At 44.6% G+C, this 20,317-nt stretch overlaps 2 protein-coding genes across 5 annotated transcripts; one reads left to right on the top strand and one right to left on the bottom strand.

Annotated features, from left to right (window-relative positions):
- The first annotated feature begins 5,676 nt into the window (after positions 1-5,676).
- Positions 5,677-11,032, top strand: LOC147427585 (monosaccharide-sensing protein 2-like). The gene is made up of 6 exons (XM_086496504.1): positions 5,677-5,861; positions 6,015-6,144; positions 6,824-7,393; positions 7,620-8,620; positions 9,227-9,408; positions 9,537-11,032. Exons 2-6 carry the CDS (start codon positions 6,066-6,068, stop codon positions 10,018-10,020), a joined length of 2,316 nt encoding a protein of 771 aa, XP_086352630.1. The 5' UTR covers positions 5,677-5,861; positions 6,015-6,065; the 3' UTR covers positions 10,021-11,032.
- Positions 11,033-11,222: 190 nt separating this feature from the next.
- Positions 11,223-19,838, bottom strand: LOC147427584 (uncharacterized). Of its 4 annotated transcripts, XM_086496506.1 has the most exons (5): positions 18,622-18,650; positions 17,408-17,446; positions 17,207-17,272; positions 16,433-17,106; positions 15,801-16,173 (listed from the first exon to the last, which is right to left on the bottom strand). In XM_086496506.1, the coding sequence occupies exons 4-5, from the start codon at positions 16,878-16,880 to the stop codon at positions 16,016-16,018; spliced, it is 606 nt and encodes a 201-aa protein (XP_086352632.1). In that variant the 5' UTR covers positions 16,881-17,106; positions 17,207-17,272; positions 17,408-17,446; positions 18,622-18,650; the 3' UTR covers positions 15,801-16,015. The 4 variants fall into 4 exon arrangements, with proteins under 4 accessions (XP_086352633.1, XP_086352632.1, XP_086352631.1 ...); XM_086496508.1 differs by lacking the exon at positions 15,801-16,173 and adding an exon at positions 19,230-19,838 and having other exon boundaries at positions 16,707-17,272; positions 18,622-18,701; XM_086496505.1 differs by having other exon boundaries at positions 16,433-17,446; positions 18,622-19,173.
- Positions 19,839-20,317: the final 479 nt, after the last annotated feature.

Raw genomic sequence — 20,317 nt, 5'->3', positions numbered from 1 at the left:
CCATAGGTGCCCCTTCTTCGTAGTCAACCACGGGGGAATGTTGTAGTTGACGATGACAACGGGCCATACACTGTAAGATGTTGATCTTTGACCAAATGGATTTACGCCATCCATAGCCAGGCCTAAGCGCAAATTTCGAGCTTCCCTGGCAAAATCCGACCATGTTCCATCTATATGTTTCCAGGCTGCGCAATCTGCAGGAATTCGTAGCACACCATCCGAAGATTTATTCTCCTCATGCCATGATGCTAGGGCGGCCATGGACTTACATTCGAAGAAATGCTTGATGCGAGAAAGCAAAGGAAAATGTCGCAAAACCTTTTGTGGAATTTTTGTCCCGTGGAGATCTACTCGATATCTTTCGGAATCACATTTCGGACACTTCTCCATGTCTGTGTATTCCCCTCTGAAAAGAATGCAGTCATTAGGACAAGCGTGGATAGAATTGTAATCCATCCCCAAGTTTCGCAAAATCTTTCTTGCTTCATCTCGGGAATCTGGCATCACATTGTCAGCTGGTAGAATGTGCTCTTTCAGCAATCTACACAACATAAAAATATGATACAGTCGTGTAAAAATCTATCAGATCATTATACATTTAGAGTTCTATTAAAGTAAACTAATTGTAATAGATCACCTGAAAAGCGCTGTGACGCTAGTGTCACTCCATCCAAACTTTGCCTGCATGTTGAGAAGAACCAGGAGTGCTTTCAATCTAGACATACGTGCTCCATTATACAATGATGTATCGGCTTCACTTTTCATATCATCATAGATAAGCCTTTCTGAATCCATGATCGTCTCGATCATTTCATCAATCTCGGGCTCAAACATTGCCTGGTTGGGAATGTGCTCTGCATGATCATCCCCCGAGCTGTCAGAGGCTACATCTTGTGGCCTCACATATGCTGCTTGACCAAAGCGCCTGCGAATACGTCTATTGGGTTGCAAGATTGCTGCTTGTTGGCCAGCGTCAGAGTCCGACGAGTTATAATTGGCAACAACTCGATCTATAATAGATGGATCGAACTCGCCAAATTCGCGAACGTGCTGCAAAGAAACACGTCTTGTCCGTCGCACAGCATGCTTGCATTGATTACAAGGACATAAGACCCTCGTTGAGAGATAGGTGTTTCGGTTGGACGGTCCCACATCCTCGTCGCTACTCATAATGAGGATAAAAAACTTATAACCTGGACAACAAATTTAATATTCTATTGGCATTCTTCGTCTTATCTCTCTTTCTCTCTCTCTCTCTCTCTCTCTCTCTCTCTCTCTCTTACCTCACATTCTCTAGTCATGTCCAATCCCCGCACACCTCGGTCTAGAGGTGCACGGAGATCAGAACCACCGGGTTATAATCTCGTCTTTATTGGTCAATACCTATATTTGTGGGTACAAGAAATCTAGACACCCACGTCTACATGATACTGCATGTAGTGGACAAAATCCCTTTGCCTCTTCTCTAGCTGTAGCACTTCACTTCATCTTAACATCTTTTCACAGTAGATCTTTTCACTGTTCGTCTAACTCTAAACCCTAAACCGTAAGTAATTCTTGCGTGGACTCGATCTAACGTAAATAAGCGTAAATCTAAATAAACGTAAATCTAACTAAAAATAAAGCTAAATCTAATTTAACGTAAGTCTAATGACTAGAGGTTGTCTAGATGGTCATTGTGTCGGGGATGTAGTGACTCTTGCCGCCCTGAAGATCCACCTTCTTCCCTATCTTCTGAAGACATTTCACCAGTACTTTTGGATCGACGGAGCCCACCATGAGTGAAGGCAGCAATATCCTATATTCCATTGAGGGCTTTCTTCACCCGCTTCATGCAGGCATCGCAGTCTATGGAGACCCGCATCTAATCTAATATAACGTAAATCTAAATCTAGCTTAAATAAACGTAAATCTAGTTAAAAATAAACCTAAATCTAATTTAATGTAAGTCTACATATAACCTAATCTTTAACGTCTTTTAAGATAGTTTCCTACGACGTTATAACTCTCTTCTTCCTGTGTGTGTGCGCGTGTGTGGATGTGTGTGCCAATAAAAAGAGATAAATGGTATAACCTTTCTATCACCCATGCCAAGTATGATAGATTGATTATGCCATTTCTCTCTTGAATAATAGGTCTTCAGTTCAACTCCTCGTCGGCTAGATCTTTAGGTCTTTTAATTTTAATTAGTTTCCTACGACGCTCCCTTAGTTTCTCTTTCTTTCTCTCTCAATGTGTGTGCGTTTTTTTGGATCGTATGCATGTTTTCTTTCTCTTTTCCTCTCTCAATGTGTGCGTTTTTTGTTTATGCATGTTCTCTCTCTCTTTTCCTCTCTCAATGTGTGCGTTTTTTGTTTATGCATGTTCTCTCTCTCTTTTTCTCTCTCAATGTGTGTGTGCATTCTTTGTTTATGTATGTGTGTGCGTTTTTGCACTCTCTCTCGCTCTCTCTCTCTCTCTCAAAAACACTATGTGTGTGTGTGTATGTGTGTGTGTGAGAGAGAGAGAGAGGGAGAGAGAAAGAGGGGAAGGGAACATGAGAATGAGGAGAGGGAAGGAGCATACCTGGCTCTCCTTCCTCTCCTCGTGTGTGTGTGTGTGTGTGTGTGTGTGTGTGTGTGTGTGTAAAAGAAAAAGAGAGAGAGAGAGAGAGAGAGAGTGAGGGAGAGCGTTACCTGCTCTTTGCTTGAGGGCGCCGAAAAACTCAGATCTGAGATCTGAGTTTTTGGGCGCGCTCGGTTATTTTTTTTACCCCAGCTGGCGTCGCTATGAGCGTCGCTATAAGCGTCGCTAATGTGAAGAGCCTCTTGTAGTGGGGGGGCCCTCGAAATAGGAACAAGCCCAAAATGGACCAAAGTAAGGCTTGAATTACCTCCATTCATCTTAGTCCTAAATCAAATCCTAAACAACCACAAACCTACCCTCAAATCACCCCAAATATGTCCCCCAAACAGCCGCAAATATGTCCCCAAATGCCTAGTTTTTTGCCCCAAAATGCTTACCTTTTCCTTTTTCACTTCGCGTTCTGCCATTTTGCCTCATGTTCCATCCCGTTCCCCCCTGTTCCGGAACACACCGCATTCCAGAATGGCATTCTGTTCTCGACTTCATTTCGCGTACGGGACTCATCCGAAACGCCGTTTCGAAACGTTTGTTCTGTGTTCCACCCGTTCCCTGTTACACTGACATGGCTAGCTTTCACTACAGAATCCTCTTTGTGATTGCCTTAATACTACTAGTATAGTCGTTCTTGTCCCATGCCTCTCATAATTTTTCTTCATCCTTTTTGGATTGGACTTTGGAGTAATTATGTAACATTTTGTATGCACTCTAGATTAATTATATAACACTTTTGGCAGACCTCGAGATTTTATCACTTGGTTTTGTCTTTGGATTAGAACTTGGTTTTCTTTTCTTTTGTGTTATTGGGGCATTAAGTCCATTGTTTCACAATTCGTAGTACGACATCGACGACAACAAAAAAAGATAGGTAGAACCAATTATTTTTAATGTGCCAAGTTTTAATTTCTTTGAGTTTTGTTATTAGTGAATAGCTTTGTTTTGAGGCTTTTATATTTTTTTACATAAACCTTGTTCATGGAAACATTGCAGCGTTAAAGATTTAACTAGCTCTTAATCCTAGGGTAAGTTGTGCATGTTTGACTAAAGATTTAAAAATGTTCTCTTTTTTCTATTTGAGTTTATTGAGTTTTGAATCTTTTTGTTAGGCCAAATTAGCTCCTAAGTCGCGCACTAATATAATGTTTTAAATCAACAATAATGTTTGCATATAAGTATTCTATTTATGTTAATCGCTAATGGCTAGCCACTATATCCCTTTTACAACAATTTAGAAGATAGTTGTAACTTGTAGTTATATTTAGCTTCATGGTAGTACAAAGTTCATGGCGAGATCATGAAAAGCGGGAACTGCACTAAGAAGAGTGCCTAATTTCTAATATGGCAAATGAAAGGTGCACTCAAAATTTTGCCTTTCTTACAAGAAGAGTAAGAAATTTTCTACACTTTTGTTCATTTGCAATTCAACATGTATTTTTGCAAAAGCATGTGCTTTTAAAATTGTCATGTTACTAGTATACTTAAAATAGTGGGTCATTACATTCCGTACGAAATCCGTATGAGAGGGAATGACTCATTGCGAGAATGTCTATATATTTTCCATATGTAGGGGAGCAAGTTAGCATGTAAGATACCGTACATAGGGGGGTATCTCTAGTTTGGATGCACGCAGGTGACATCCCCCCATTATTAATAGTGAATCCCCCGGGATCATGGTAGAAATGATCGCCATGAGAGAAGTATGAAAGACAAAGAGGCCATGGCAGAGAGGCTGAATGTAGAAAGAATGGTAGCTATAGAGATGATGATCAAAGGACTCATATAGAGCATTATAATCACAGGTATAGATACCATGGATATGTAGAAAATGTTTAGCCAAAGCCTCAAAGAGAATGGTGTTAAGCTTTCTGAGTACTTTGGTAAAAGTTATCTCAGGAGAATAGAAACCAAAAGGGAGCATTTGATTCAACCTTCCCTTGGCCTTCGGTCACTAATGAAAGAGGGAGAATCAAAGATCTACAAAAGGAGCTTGAGCATGAGGCAAGGAACAACAAAAAAGCAGTAGTGATGGTAGACATGATAGAAAAAGTAAAAACGAAAATCAATTTGATGGAAGAAGTCGTAGAAGAGAATCTGATGATGGAGATTGCAATAGAGATAAGTGACACGATAATGGACATTAGGGTAGACATGATTGACATGAGAGAGGTATGAAAGTCGAAGAAGATAGTACCATGACAGAGAGGCTCAGGGATGTTCGCCACAAGTATTTTGGCCGAAGGACTCGCAGAGAGCATGATATATGGTGATTGATGGACTTAGTACACAAACAAACAAAGCTCTGGATCAACAAGTCATAAAAGTTCCTTATTTGCATCCAAATCTCCATCTTTATGCGTTTGCTTGGACTACACAACTAGACTACAAGGCAGGGCATGGCTTTCGTTTCTTATAATTTTTGGGGAGACACAGTGCTTACTCTCCACCATACTTTTGTACGATGTGCATTATATGGCGTGTAGTTTTGTGTCATTTCCTTGTTGCATAATGAAAGCCTTAATTGATGACATGGTTTACATGTAGCTTAACAAAACAACGTGCTCACACTCACTCGACACTTATAACTGGATTATCAAGTCTTTAGTCCAATTTAATTTTTACATTTATCTACATTACAATCTTCTATATGTAAGCATAGTGTTTCTAACCCGCAACAACACATCAACACTAAATCAATCAGTCAAGGGATGCTAGCTCAGTTGGTAGAGTCATAGCTATGTGCCTAAGGTCTTGGATTCAATATCCCCTTGGCAACCTGAAGACAAGTTCTAAGTCCTTAGGGATTGTTCTCATATGCGGGTGTGTGTGTGTGTGTGTGATGGGATGCCTCTCTCCCTACCTGTGAAGTCGCTGTACATAGAGTATGTGTTGTACATAGAGTATGTGCGTGTGTTTCAAAGTTCTTGTACTTTCAAAAAAAAAAAAACACTAAACCAATCAGCAAATTTATACGTGGAGGAGAAAACTAGTTCTCACTTCTAGACTTTGAAGGATTTTATTAGCACTCATGCAGACGTCTGGCTGCGCCGATAACTCTAATCTTAGCTGCCTCTCTCTCCCTCTCCCTCACTCGTGCAGACGTCTGGCTGCGCCGATAACTCTAATCTTAGCTGCCTCTCTCTCCCTCTCCCTCTCTCCCTCTCTCTCTCTCTCTCTGTGTGTGTGCAGCTACTGCAGAAGAGATGCGGATCACCTTAAGTCGTGTGCGCGTAATTGCTAAGGTACTTGCTAACAAAGCGCGCGCGCGCGTGTGTCAGAGTGTGTGTGTGAGAGAGAGAGAGAGAAAGCACGTCCCTATTTTCCAAGAATTGTTTCGATTGCGATTCACAAGGCTAATTAGTAGCTACATGCATTAATTTGGCGCGGCTGGGCAGGTTTTTTGAGGCTTGACTCGCCTGATTCAAGTACACTCCTTAACGGTGGAGATGTCAATAGTATACCTGGTGGCGTTGGCTACCACTATCGGGAACATGCTCCAAGGGTGGCATGGAGGTGCCATAGCAGGTGCATGCCATCTCTTTTTTGTTACATGATGTATTTTTTCTATAGTTTTGCATGCACACTCTGTTTTTGTGTGTGTGTGTGTGTGTGTGTGTGTGTGTGTGTGTGTGTGTGTGTGAGAGAGAGAGAGAGAGTGTAACGTCCTGTTGAGACCGAAGTCTGCTGCATTCACTCACAATATTTTTAAGGGAAAATTACCAAAATACCCCTCTAACTTGTGGAAATTCCCAAAATACCCCCAATATTTTGTCATGAATTCCCAAAATGCCCTTCAAATTTTCCAAAATTCCCAAAATACCCCTAGTTGTGAAATTAACTTTCTCCAAAGATTAAAAAGTTTGTAGCTTTTCATAAGAAGACTCATTGCTTATCAATAAGATGTTAAATCCAGAATCTGAGTTGATTATGCAGGCTTTGGAGATGAATTGCTTCATTATCTTTAGACATAATTGCTTTTTTTTACGGGGTAATTTGTGACAAACTACATGCTAAGCACGTAAAAACCGATCTCAATTGTCAAAAAAGAATAAAAATTAAAAAATCTTCTATAATTTAACCAAAATAGATACAAGGGTATTTTGGGAATTTCCACAAATTAGAGGGGTATTTTGGTAATTTTCCCTACAATATATGTGTGCGCGTGAGCGCTCAAGCTTGATTAACATTACATTGTGATGACCAGGAGCTCTACTCTATTTGAAGACAGACTTCAACCTTGAGGGAAAGCCAGAAATCGAAGGCATAATCGTGGCATCAGCTATCATCACGGCCTTTGTGACCACATTGTGTGCAGGTCCACTCGCAGATTGGCTAGGACGGAAGGCTATGCTCCATGTATCTGGAGTGCTTTATACAATGGGTGCAGCAATAATGGCATGGTCTCCACATGTGTATGTCTTGATTATGGGCCGTTTCCTCATCGGTATAGCAGTCGGCTTAGCCTCTGCCATATCACCCCTCCACATATCTGAGTGCTCTCCGCCAGAGATACGAGGACAACTGTTGACATTTCCCCAGTTGTGTGGATCGGTGGGAATGCTTCTTGCATATAGTCTTGCATTCGGAATCTCCCTCATGTCGCCGCAACCCCCATGGAGAGCGATGTTGGGGGTTACTCTTGTTCCCTCCATTCTGTATGTCGTCCTTTGCAGGTGGTATATTCCTGAGTCTCCTAGGTGGTTGGTGAGCAAAGGTAGAATGGTTGAGGCTAAGCAAGTGCTTCAAAGACTTCGCAAGAAGAATGATGTTGCAGGTATGATGTATACTCTCTCTATCTCTCGTTCTTCCCCTCTCTTCATCTCTTAATTACCCACACACAATATGCACGCATGCGTCACTTAGACCTGTGCAGAAAGCAATGCACACCTATTCTTATGCTGCCCAGGTAAGCATGTGTATGGTCTAAACTACTACAAGAGGCAGGCTTGCATCTTAGCTTATGTGTTTTGGACTCACATTCTCCCATGTTTGTTTTGCAGCTGAGCTTGCACTTCTTGTTGAGGGATTGGGGCACGATGAAGTAGCCATCGAGGAGTATATTTTGCATCCAGCCAATGCAAAAAATTGTGATTCTATAGATCATGAGGGGTCTCATATACAGATAATTGGAGCAGACAGTGAGGGTGCATCATGGATTGCAACGCCTCTGGCAAGCGCTCATGACGGGGATGGGTTCAAAAGTCCTTGGTCAACAGCAGGAAGTATGAGAAGTGACAGTCAGGCTAATCAAGACTCCCATAAAATTTTACCCCTTGATCCTCTAGTCGCGTTTATCGGAAGCCTGCAAAGGAGTGCACCAGATGGCCTACATACGTCTGCAAGTTTTAAAGACTCCGAGGTGTTTGCACCGTTTGATGAGGAAAACCCGCCCTCATACTCACCTGCCATCAAGGACTCCAATTTGGATGATGGAACAAGCGACGATGACTTGTCGACACCTTTGCTCGAGGAAAAGAATGAAAGCTTGTTATTTGGTGATCCTGCATCTCCATATAGCATGAGGAGTTCAATGGGAAAGCAAACTCCTTTATCCTCATTCAGCAACTTTCTCCGTGGGAGTATCAAAAGCATTAGAAGCGATAGTTTGGACCACAACAATGACATTTCTACTAGCAATGATATAGGCGGAGGCTGGCAGCTTGCGTGGAAATGGTTGCATGAAGAAGGAAAAGTGAGTGATTTCAAGACTGTCTTTCTTCATCAACAACCTGTTTTTGGAGATGGTGTTATAAGTCATGCAAGTTCCATGGCCTCTATAGTAGGTAGGATTGGTAGTGAGAAAAACCTTGTCTTCCAAGCTTCCTCATTGGTTGGGACGCCTGCACAATCGCAAGTTAGCCTTGTCGCCGAGGGGAGTATTGGACCTGCCATGTTACATCCTGTTAATACCGCGCTTCGAGGCCCTGCGTGGTCAGACATCATGGAGCCAGGCGTCAGGGGTGCTCTTGTAATTGGATGCATGCTACAGTTTCTACAACAAGTACGTACAAAATTTATAAGAATTTGTTATGGGATCCAGTGTTTGCAAAAACCGGCCACATGTATATTTTTCATGGGAAGCCAGAATCCCAGCTAGATACCAAGCTTGCCTTGAGGAAAAGCGGAAAAGATTTACATGTGTTAGTATAAAAACAAATTTTGACCTGACTAGAGTCTAGACTAGCAAAACCTCTTCTTGTGAACTTAGATGTTGCGTGTATGTATGCATGAGAATGCATCTACTTCATAAAAGCAAACTCTTTGGAGCCAAAGTGGACTAGGGATTGTGTCTTATATGTTGTGCCAAATCTTTGTGCATGGCTACACAGTACTTCAATGGATGGGTACCATGGTCCATGAGTCTATAACTAGTGCTTTCCTTTAAAGGGCCCGGGGGAATGTGGGCTTTTCTTGGGACCGGAACATCTTTGCCAATGGTCCATACACAAATGTGCATGCAGGAAACAAAACATTGGCAGCATACTAGCTGAACTGCATTACATGGCTACTTCACCATAAAAAACACTAACATTATACCTATGCTGAAGTTAGCCCGCAAATTTTTCTCATTTAATACAAATGGATATTTAGTGATTTCTTGTTTCAGTTCAGTGGGCTTAATGCAGTATTATATTACACGCCTCAAATACTTCAAGCTTCTGGGGCAGAAGGCCTGTTGTCTAACTTGAGCAAGGACTCAACCTCACTATTGGCCAGTACAATTTCAGGCATACTAGTTATACCATTTATATTATGGGCGGTTCGGTTGATGGATACTTCTGGACGCAGGTTCATCAGCTGCTCTTCACTCATTTTTACACAAAGCTTCAATCTTTCTAACCATAAGTTCAAAGTTTTCTCCTTTCTGATATGTTAACCTGATCAATACTGGCAATGGTTTTTTTACTTGATAACAGGGCTATCTTGCTTCATACTTTGCCCATCCTTCCTGTGTGTTTAATCCTTGTGATCCTTATCAAGGACTGCCTTCCTGAAGGACTATTGCAGGCGTCCCTATCCTTCGTCGTCATGGCAAGCTTCATGTGTTGCTTCATCATGGGATTTGGACCCATTCCAAACATACTGTGTGCAGAGATTTTCCCAACTAGAGTAAGGGGCCTTTGCAATGGCATTTGTGCAGCTACGATGTGGCTTTCCACAGTGTTTATTACTTACTGCTTTCCGGCAACTGTAGTGAAAATTGGATTAGATGGGGTATTCACAATTTTTGCCGTCATGAGCGTGATCTCTTGGGTATATGTGTACATGAAGGTTCCAGAGACAAAAGGCATGCCATTGGAAGTCATAACACAATTGTTTGCTTTATCAGCAGCATCTTCAAGTTCCAAGCAACCAGTGGTAGACTCAAAGGAAGAAAGTGAGCAATACAAGAGCATATGATACCAAATTGCACTATAAGATGGGTGGAGTATGCATATTTGATGCGGATAAAAAGTATGGAAAGAGATCATCCCATTCTTTCTCATTTTTTCGACACGTGATGGTAAGGTGGATGGAGTAAATCTATGCGACATATCAAGCACGAGGACAATCAGTTGCAAAGGTGATTAGTTTTCTTTTTAAATACAACTAGCCGGATTATTTTGTACTTGATTTTTTGACAAAGGCCTACATAGGCAAGCAAAGAGAGAACGATTGTACTTCAGAAGGTTGAAAGGAAATTGAGAAGCACAATTTTGCATTTTCCTTCTCATGCCACACTTGCCTCCTCATGACAGAGAATGCCATTCCAGACATATATCTTGGTTTTTATAATCAGTTGTCATCCATATGAGAACGTACCATAGTCGGCTCATGTGTATCAACGTAACTGTAGAATCCGGGTAAACATATTCATGTTCCACAGGGACTCAAGAATTTGGGAGGAAATCAAATTGGTTACCTAACTTGGCAGATTCAGCAAATACAACCCCAATATTCTTACTATCATACTTGGCGTCGGTTATGATAGTGTGCTTGTTGCTCTTTCACAGCTGCAACTTGACCGTTATCTTGCTATGGGTCGCTCTTTAAGTTATATCTCCAGAAATGTCTGAGAAGGGTGGCTAGGCTGCTTCATCAGACATGTTCACACAAGAATGGCAGTTTCATCCCTCATTCCTGTTCATCATCAATTATGTGAGGCTATGGAGCATAGAGGATAGATGATTAAGATTGTTTTCTGCTGCTTCTTCTGCAATTCATGCATGTCTATGATTGCGGTACTTGTATCCTGCAAATGGAGGATCACATCCTCTTCAAGGAGGAAATATTGCACCATGATTAAGATTGTTTTCTGCTGCTTCTTCTACAATTCATGCATGTCTACGATTGCGGTACTTGTATCCTGCAAATGGAGGATCACATCCTCTTCAAGGAGGAAATATTGCACCATGACCCCTTTGCCAGCTTGGAGGTATGGTGCCTCAGGACTATATGCCAATGGCATTAAATGAAGCCATTTCATCGAATTGGAGGCACAGAAGTGAGGTACGAACCGCGAGGGCATCTGGCTGTCCGCGTGGCAGGTGGGTGGCTGGGGAAGGGCATTGGATAACGGGGCAGCCGGTCCCAGGGCGGCGGGTGGGGGCTGCCAGATGCTGCGAGATGCTGGCTGGCGAAGTTGTGTAATTATGGTAGGAGGGCTGCAGCAAGATGCCGGCAGGCAAGGGTGTGTGATCACTGATTATGGTGGGGAGGGCGCCCATGTTTTTTTTTTTTTTTGAAAAGTAGAATTTGATTAATCAGAGAAAGAAATCAATACATGGAACCCACAGGCAGGGGGTGGGTTAGCCCCTATACAAATGTCAAAGAGTCAAAGCCTCTTTCATTCTGAATCTATTGGATTGAAAAAAACAAGGCACTTGACGCTTCTCTGGATAGAAGCGAGAATTTCATTCTCGAGAGGGACATCTATAGCTTTATAATTAGCTGCCTGCATCTAAATCTCTTTGAGAAGGCACAGGGGAAAAGAAGAAGGGTGGTGAAACACTGAGGCATTTCTCTGAAGCCATGTATACCACAAAATGTGGCCTTTCCAAACGTTCCATAGAGGTACATCCATCCACTTACAGTTACCCAGCAGCAGATCCTTGTAGTCCAAGGCTTTGAGGCCGGTTAATTGAGAAATGAAATGAAATGACATGTTATATCAACGTCTTCAAAAGGCCAAAATGACCTATGAGACCAAAAAGTTACAATTGGTGAATTTGATACCATGTCTGAGTACGGAAATTACAGAGTTACAAAGAACTAAATCTATAACACTAAGGAGAAAGGAAAAGGGGGGGGGGGGGGGGGGGGGGGGGGGGGGGGGGGGGGAGGGGGGTTTGTGGGTTCAGATGAAATCTCTCATCGGTCGCTATCGGATCTCATCGACCCCCTCCATGGTCAGTACTTTGGTTGGGCGTCTTGCATGTCGAGCTAGAGTGATCTGTATCTTTTGTTGCAGCCTTTGTTGGTAGCGGGAGACCCCCCCGATGTCGTGGACGTTTGGATCTGCCAAGCTCCGTGGCTCGATCAAGCAGTGTACCTCTAGTTTGAGTAGGCTCTGAGATCTGCTGTAATGACTGCTCCGTTGGCTCTTCTCTGGCTAGTGTAAAGAAATCTGTGATTTGCCTCTGAGACCGTCTTTCCTCAGCAAACTCTCCCTAAGTTTGCGCAGCTCTAGCAGGAACAGTCCGAGACACCTCTGATCCTTGTATCTCATGACTCCAGAAAAAGGTCTGAACCCTTCTTTGAACAGGCATTGGAAGTGGCCGCGTATCTCATAGTATGCCGGGCAGTGACATGTGTAGTGCAATTCTGTCTCTGGCTCTAAGTTACATAGGTGACTTATCCTAGCTCCTGCCGGCACCCCTCGAAATCTGCCAGTCTTGATTTGGAGCTGATGTGAGGATGTGCGTATCTGTCCAATAGCGCATCTTATCCCATGAGATAAGTGTGTGTCCATGTATGCAGGCCTAGTCACAAAGCCGTCCTCTGTGAGTTGGAGAAGATGCTCTTTGTAGAAGGCCATCTTCGTGCCTAGCTCCTGTGTCGGCTGTATCCATGTGCTCCTGGTATTTAGCTAAATCAGGTGATCTGGTGATCTCTGGTGATCTCTGTCCGTGTGAGAGACAGAGAGGGTGCATCCAGGGAGTATTGAAGCGGAGGTAATCTATCCATGTTGAGACCATGCGACTGAAACCAATATCATCAACATATAGTAACAGCAGAATCCATGTCCCTGCTAGCTGAGCCCCCCTTCCCCCTGACGCTCTACATAGTCCAAAAACTCATCCACATACATCCCAAAAAGAGTTGGGGATAGGGGGCATCCCTGCTTTACTCCAATAGTGGATAGGACCATGTCAGACATTCCCTCAGTGGTGCGTACCCGCCCCATCACTGTCCTGTATAGAGCCAGAATCCCCCAAATTAGCTCTGTAGGCACACCCATGTCCTGTAATCTGTGTATAAGTCTGGTTCTCGGCACTGTGTCGAAGGCTTTGCGGAAATCCACAAAGCTACAATAGATCCTCTTGCCATGGTGTCCACCCTCCTCAATAATATCTCCGAGTGTCAGAATCTGGTCAAGAGTGGAGAAACCTCGCCTAAAACCTGCTTGCCCTGGTGCTCTTATGCCCTCTCACTCTGCCCATCTACTCAGCTCTTGTTCAAGAATGGATGCATACAGCCTAGCTAGTGTGTGACCAACCATGATGGTGCGATAATTCCAAGGAATCATGGGATCTCCTGACTTGAAAATAGGCACAATCGTGGACATACTCCAAGTCTTGGGGAAGCCTTCATACATGGCTCGATTAAACATCATAGCCAGGAGCTCTGCAAACATATCTCTGGCATGGAGAAGTGCTCAACAACCAGACCATCATGATCATGTGCTCTCCATGTCTTCATCCTGTCAATAGCTTTCCTTACCCTCTCGGCAGTAAAGAAAGAATATGTCTCCGGGCATGTCTCTAGTGGGTCCGACAGAGGTGGTTGTCTTGATACTGTGTAGAGAGATGTGGCATATTCCCCCTATGTCTCGTGGAGGTGACCGCTGGTGGTGGTGAATATTTGTGGAATAGCCTCCATGCTTCGCCTGAGTCCTGACTTATAAATAACTCATACAAATCTTGCTCTAGCTGGGATAAATAAGCCCTTTTCTTTCGTCGCACTAGGCGGCGAAAGATAATCCGTGACTGTCTATGTGTGGTAATACCCATGAGCACTTCCCTCTGTAACTTGATCCTCATCTCTCTACACTCCTCATCATACCAACTGTTCTAGGGCATTTTTCCAGATCGTCTCCGTGTAGACTGGCTGCGGGGGTATGCTTCTGATGCTCCAACATGGAGCGTCTCTGTCAATATCTGAGTGAGTTTATCTAGTGGCCGTCCTGGCTCCTGGGTGCATAGCTTCCTGTATATCTCATCCATATACACAGAGTCCGTCTCCCTCATGAAGGTATATCGGACGTGTGTAGGGACCTCTCCTAATGGAGCTGTGCTGAATTGAAACGTCAGGGTGAAGGACAAGATAGCATGATCAACTGCCACTCCAACTGGCCTAGTGTCCACCATGAAATATTTAAAGAATGGAATGAGACCTGGCTGGGCCATAACATAATCCACTGTGCTGTCGAAAATCTTTGTAGGCCATTCAAAATGGCCAATCTATGTGCGGTTCCCATATCTATCAAGTATCTTCCATATTCCGTGTATTCCTCATCTTGTGATAATCTGGATAGACCCATCTCTGTAACGTCCAGCTCCCTAAGCATTTCCTCGGAGGTATCATAAAATATTGTCTGGTGGTGGGCAGTCCTAGCATTGAAATCCCCGAGTATGATAATGTCACCATCCTTAGAAAACTCCCATATGTCATTATCCAAAATAGCAAAGGGGGATTGTCCCCTAGGTGATGCATATACTGACGTACTAGGAGGAAAGTAACAGATAGCAATGTAGAGGTATCTGCACGTCTCTGCCCTAAGCCTCACCCACATGTACCTAGCATGCTCATCCTTGCACGCTATATATATCAATGGCTACAACTCCTCCCTGAATAGAACTGCCACTCCCCCTGAGCCTCGTCCTCGGTGTTCCAATCTGGTATCTTGTTTGCAGGTTGTCTCCCATCTATACCCACTCACATGTGGCATTGATTGCCAAGGGGCTTGATGCGTCTCAGAGTAGAAGATGATGTCTCTCCCTGTGAAGCTATCCTCAAAGGCCCCTACATCAAGACGAAGTGACCCGTTACAATTCCAGGTTGCCATCTTTAGTGTGGTCCCATAGGTCTCGCACCGTCATGCGGGACGTCGCTCCAATATCACCACCTTTCCATCTCTGTAAAAAGCAATCTTCCCCTTTTCCCTTGCTGCTCTAATTTCCGGCATTACTTCTTGCATATGAGCAATCTGCGAGAGGGTGAGGTCATCCCCAAGAAAGATGCCAATCTTCTTTAAGGTCGGTCTCTTCTTCAAGAAGTCCTTCTTCGCTTCCACATATCCTTACGTGTAAGGCCCGCACACGTCTCCTTTGCTCCTCTTCTAGTGTCAAGTTGATGATGGTTGGTGTGGGGATAGGGGTTATTTCCTTGCGTTTTCCTTTCTTGACAATCTCGATCCATTTTTCGGCCTTTTCTGCTTTTTGTTGGGTCTTTGTGATGACCTCTACCCACGAGGTCGTCATTTCTTTTTGTTGCTCCCCACCTTCTTTGATGGCCCGCACTTGTTCCTTAATTGTGTTAAGCTCTTCAATTACTAAGGGTTGAAGCTCTCCCTCTTCGAGGACATTCTGCGATCGCACCTCTGCAAGCTCTTTCTTGAGTAGTGCGATTTCCTCATCTTGCGCCTTCACGCGATCCTCGAGTGTATGTATCGTGCTTTCCTGTGCTTCCATGCGCGCGTCGAGTATGTTGATAGTACCTAGGAGGTGGCGGTTGATCATGCTGATGGACTCACTCAGCTCTTCTTTGCATTTTTGGATGGCATCCTCCATCGGGTCATCTTTGTCGGTCTGCTTCCTCATGGTCGGAAGGCCGCCACAAGAGGGGGGGAGAGGGATATAGGAGTGAAGGGAGAGGCACGCGGCTATTCTCTCTCTCTCTCTCTTTTTTCTCTCTCTCTACGCGGCTAGGCTTTCTCTCTCTACGCGCACAAGATTTTTTTTTCTTTTTTCTTTTTCCTCTCTCTCTCTCTCTCTCTCTCTCTCTCTCTCTCTCTCTCTCTCTCTCTCTCTCTCTCTCTACACTCGCACAATTTCTCTCTCTATGCTTCACCTCTCGCTCTCTACGCTCTGCCCTCTTTCTCTCTCTCTACTACACAACATTTCCCTTTCTCTCTACGCAAATTCTCCCCTCTTTCTCTCTCTACGCTACTTTTCCCCTCCCCCTCTTTCTCTCTCTACGCAACCCTATAGTAGGCTGCCCTCGAGACCTGCACCTGTACCTGCTGAGGCGCTACGTACAGCAACCCGCAACTCCTGCTGAGTAACATGCTGGCTTGAGTATCCTGTGAGGCAGGGGATGCCACCCCGTAGGCAACTGTGGCGAAACCTGCGCCTGTGTAAACCGAAAGAGCTCGCGGCCTCAGGCAACGAAATGAAGAGAGAGGAGTGAAGAAAATGACGCACAGGGGGGCCGAGCGAGCGGGGGGGGGGAGGATGCAGAGCACGCGACACAGGGGGCAGCGGGAGCGGGGGGGGGGGGGGGGGGAGGCGGGGGGATGCACACACACACAGCGAGAGAGAGAGAGAGAGAGAGAGAGAGAGAGAGAGAGAGAGAGAGAGAGAGAGCCTAGAGGCTAGGAAGGAGGTTTTACCGGGGGTTTTACTAGTGGCTTGCACTGCTTTGGCAAGTACCTCTATCTTGCCCATGCGATATTTGGCTCTTTGAAGACACCACAGAGCATCGATAGCTGAAATTGGGAAATCCCTTTGCGGAGTTTGTATTGATTTGAGCTGACCATTCTCTACCATATCCTTCCATGCCGTGATTCCACCCTTGTAGCACATATGAGCCTTTCTGATGACTCCGGCTCTAGCCTTACTTGCAAAGAAACCGTACCAGAAGGAATCTAGCAAAACGGATAAATGGTTAGCTAAGATATCCTTGGAAGGTTTCCAATTGGATTTAACAGAGTTCCATGCATTCCACATTCTGCACACCAATTTGGACCCATAAGGGGTACATAAGGCGCAAGCAAGAAGGATATCTCTGAGCTGTAGATTTCCATGTTTTGTAGTCATGCAATTTGAATTTGTGCACATCTCTTTTCAAAAGTAATGCCCAATAGTCATCTGAGTTTGAAGCTCTATAGATCCATTTAGCTGCCATTTTGATTGAAATATAATCAAGATTGAGAATGCCCAAGACTCATTTCTCCTTCGGAAGACAGGGTATGTCCGGAGACTTCAGATATCTTTGGGTGATCCAAGTCCCCTCCCCATAAGAAGGATCTTGCTAGGGAGAACACCTGATTCAGCTCATACTTGGCTGGATACCAACAGGCCAAAAAAAATAGATTAGAGAAGGAAGCAAATAGTCATTAAGAACAAATGCTCTTGATGCTATAGAAGTCTGATGGAACTGCCACCTGTACAGGCACAATTTTCTTTCTTATTCTGGCAATGGTAGCTCTGGCAGTGGTATGATCAGCCCTCTTTTGGGGGGAGAAGAAAAGATGTCAGAAAAGAAATATTTAGCAACCTTTAGGTTTTGAGCATGAGAGCTCACAACTTGACCTCTTTATTTTTCAGAAATGGCATAAAATCTTTAGCCTTTTTCATTTTTATACCTCTTCCAGGAGTGTGAGAGCCGGTAAACCACTTGTACCCTGCACCAAGTCTTTGCAGATTAGTTGACAAAATATGACCAGAAACTTTAATCTCTCGTGTAAACTTATAAAATCAGGTTTGACATTAGAGTCCAAGATCCAACTCTTGATGGCTTGAGCATTGATAGAATCTATCAACCCTTTACAATTAAAAGACAGAGCTAAGTTGAAAAGTTGGGCAGAAGTGGAAGCGGCCTCTCCTCTTCAGCTTGTATCATGAGTATGTCCACTGATTTGTCTGGGTCTAAGCTGAGTTGAGCTTTGACTTAATTTTCTTGTGCTTGAAGCTGAGTTTCAAAAAGGTTGCCCTCCATTTTCTGTTTGCCTTTATCCTAAGTATTTGGGACAGAGAAGTCCTTTGCGTCAGAGATTAGGTGGAAGATAATCCCCTTGCATCATTCATAGGACTATCTGGAGGGGTGGGGAGATTCTGTATGGGATTTTGAACTGGATCTTGAGAGGGAGCAATACGGTCCTGAGGTGCAGTCTCCTTTTCCAAGGCATTTGTCCTCAACTTTGGTGTTTTCTTCAGGTTCTTGAATATCATAACTGAAAGGGTCAAAGACATCTTCCAAAAGGGGGCTAAAGCTATTTTTTCTCCTAGAGATAGAAGTTCTAGACTCTTCTTATTTTTAGAGGAGTTTCTCTTTGGGACAGGTTGGAAGTCCTTTTCTTGAGGGGGTTGAGGTTCTTGAGCTGGCTGAGGTTTAAGATCAAGGCAGTCCTTGATAAAGTGTCCCTGGTTTAGACAATGAAAGCAGGCATTTGGAAAATTCTTGAAAGCCACTACTTGTAGGTGAAGCAGATTGCCATCTGAGTCCTTGATTGGAACTAGAGTTTTTAGGTCAGCCTTCAAGTCTACTTTTATGAGAAACTGAGGATCCCATTTGGGGTTGATACCCCCCCTAGATCTTTGCCCTAACACTCTACCAATGCAAGACCCAATGTTTTTAAGCCATAAGTAGTATTCGACACAGGAAAATCAGGGAAATCAATCCACATTGGAGCCTTAGTTGGCTTAGGCCCTCTAGGGTTAAACCGTAAAAACCAGTTAAACACAGACAATGGAGAGTTCCTAATAAGCCATTGCCCTTGACTGACAATTTGAAGCGAGTCATTACATCCTCACAAAAGAATAAGTAGCAGTTATTTCAGAGGTATTGAACATGAGTTACCTTAATGTTTCTGTTCTCCCAGTTCTGCGCAATCCAAGCATTTAAATCTTCTACTGAAGGTCTTACTCCATGGAGCAAGCCTATTATCCGACTATGTCTTGTAGTCGGGAATGCCACAGCTCCAGCTCTTTGGTGGGGATGGTGACCCCAACTTCGGTTGCACTTTCTTCTTCATCTTCATGGCCACTTGTGTCCTCTAAAGCATTGACTGGCTGTTCTTGAGAATCCTGGTTGACACTTGGCGCTAGTGTTTTTTGGATGAGATGCTTTTGAGTTGATAGCTTTTCATGTAACTGCTTTTGAGAGGCAGGCATGGCATTCCCACCATCCACAGGAGTGGAGTCTAATGGTTGAAAACCCAGACCTTGGCTGTTCTTGAGAATCCTGGTTGACACTTGGCGCTAGTGTTTTATGGATGAGATGCTTTTGAGTTGATAGCTTTTCATGTGACTGCTTTTGAGAGGCAGGCATGGCATTCCCACCATCCACAGGAGTGGAGTCTAATGGTTGAAAACCCAGACCTTCTACCAGCTGTTTGGAGAACCTTTGGAGAATGCCCTAATGTCATGGCTTATTTCTGTTGTAGCGATTCCTGCATTGAGTGTGACCTGAGGCATGTGTCCATGCACTTGCTCCTGCAGCATATGAGTTGTTACCGAAGGCCGCAGTTGTTCGACAACGGAGAATCCCCCATTGGTAGAGTTCCTTGGAGGCATGCTTGCCATATAAGAGGCATAGGAAGGGGATTGAGCTTGAAGAAGAGCTCCTCTGGGACTTTGGATGACATGTCTCACAGAAGGGAAGGCAGCAGCAGATGAACCATGCACAGGATTCCCAACCGCATCGGACGCTTGCCGCCTTGCCCGCCATAGTACCTGTGTCAGCTGCTTTGCTTTCACACCTTCCCCCTTCTTCAGTCCTCAGCCCCCCTACGCAGGCTTGCGATGGCACGCTCCTAAGCTCCTCCCTCGCATGCAAACTCTTCCCGCCAAGCTCCACACCTACCCTGAGGTGAGATGGCAGCCCTCCTGTCAATCCTCCCATCAATCTTGAGGCGGCGATCTCAAAAACATAGCCCCCCTTCCCACCATAATTACACACCCTCAATCCTATCAATCCTCCCGTCAATCTTGAGGCACCGATCCCCACAACCAGCTCCCACAAACATGGCCCCACAGGACTCGGGTTCACACCTCGGTGCAAAGCGAAGCAGAGCACGGGGCATGAATGCCTTGTACGGTCTACATGTTCTTTCACCTTCACCCATACACTTTCCCCTTTCCACACTCCCGAAGATCTACGCACACTCTTGCTTTCCCCTCTCCCTCCCCTCCCCTCCCCCCCCCCCCTAGGGGCGGGGGGTGAGATCAATGGAATTGCAAGATGCTCTGCGTAATGGGCTGGTGCGCTCAGGGCCAAGCAACGGCCAGGGACATCTGGCATCTTGCCTACAACGCCAGAGGCCATTGCCTATAATCCCCTTTTTCAAGGCGTATCTCAGGGGGACTTACTCCTTGCCTCTGCCCAAGGGCGGCTCGTCTACTGAAGGGCTGGGAGTGGGGCCAAAGCGCCGCTTGCACCGATAGCCATGCAGACTGTTGCAGGTGGTTGACCTGGCGCTTGACGATACTCAGTGCTAGAGGGTTGCCAAGCGAAAGGGCAAAGCGGAACGTTGTGAGGCTGAGGCTACGAGCAT

The sequence above is a fragment of the Adiantum capillus-veneris genome, chromosome 23 (assembly GCF_014529385.1).
Source record: "Adiantum capillus-veneris isolate H3 chromosome 23, ASM1452938v2, whole genome shotgun sequence".
In the NCBI taxonomy this organism is placed as follows: Eukaryota; Viridiplantae; Streptophyta; class Polypodiopsida; order Polypodiales; family Pteridaceae; genus Adiantum; species Adiantum capillus-veneris.
This window is presented reverse-complemented; position numbering and strand designations above follow the sequence as displayed.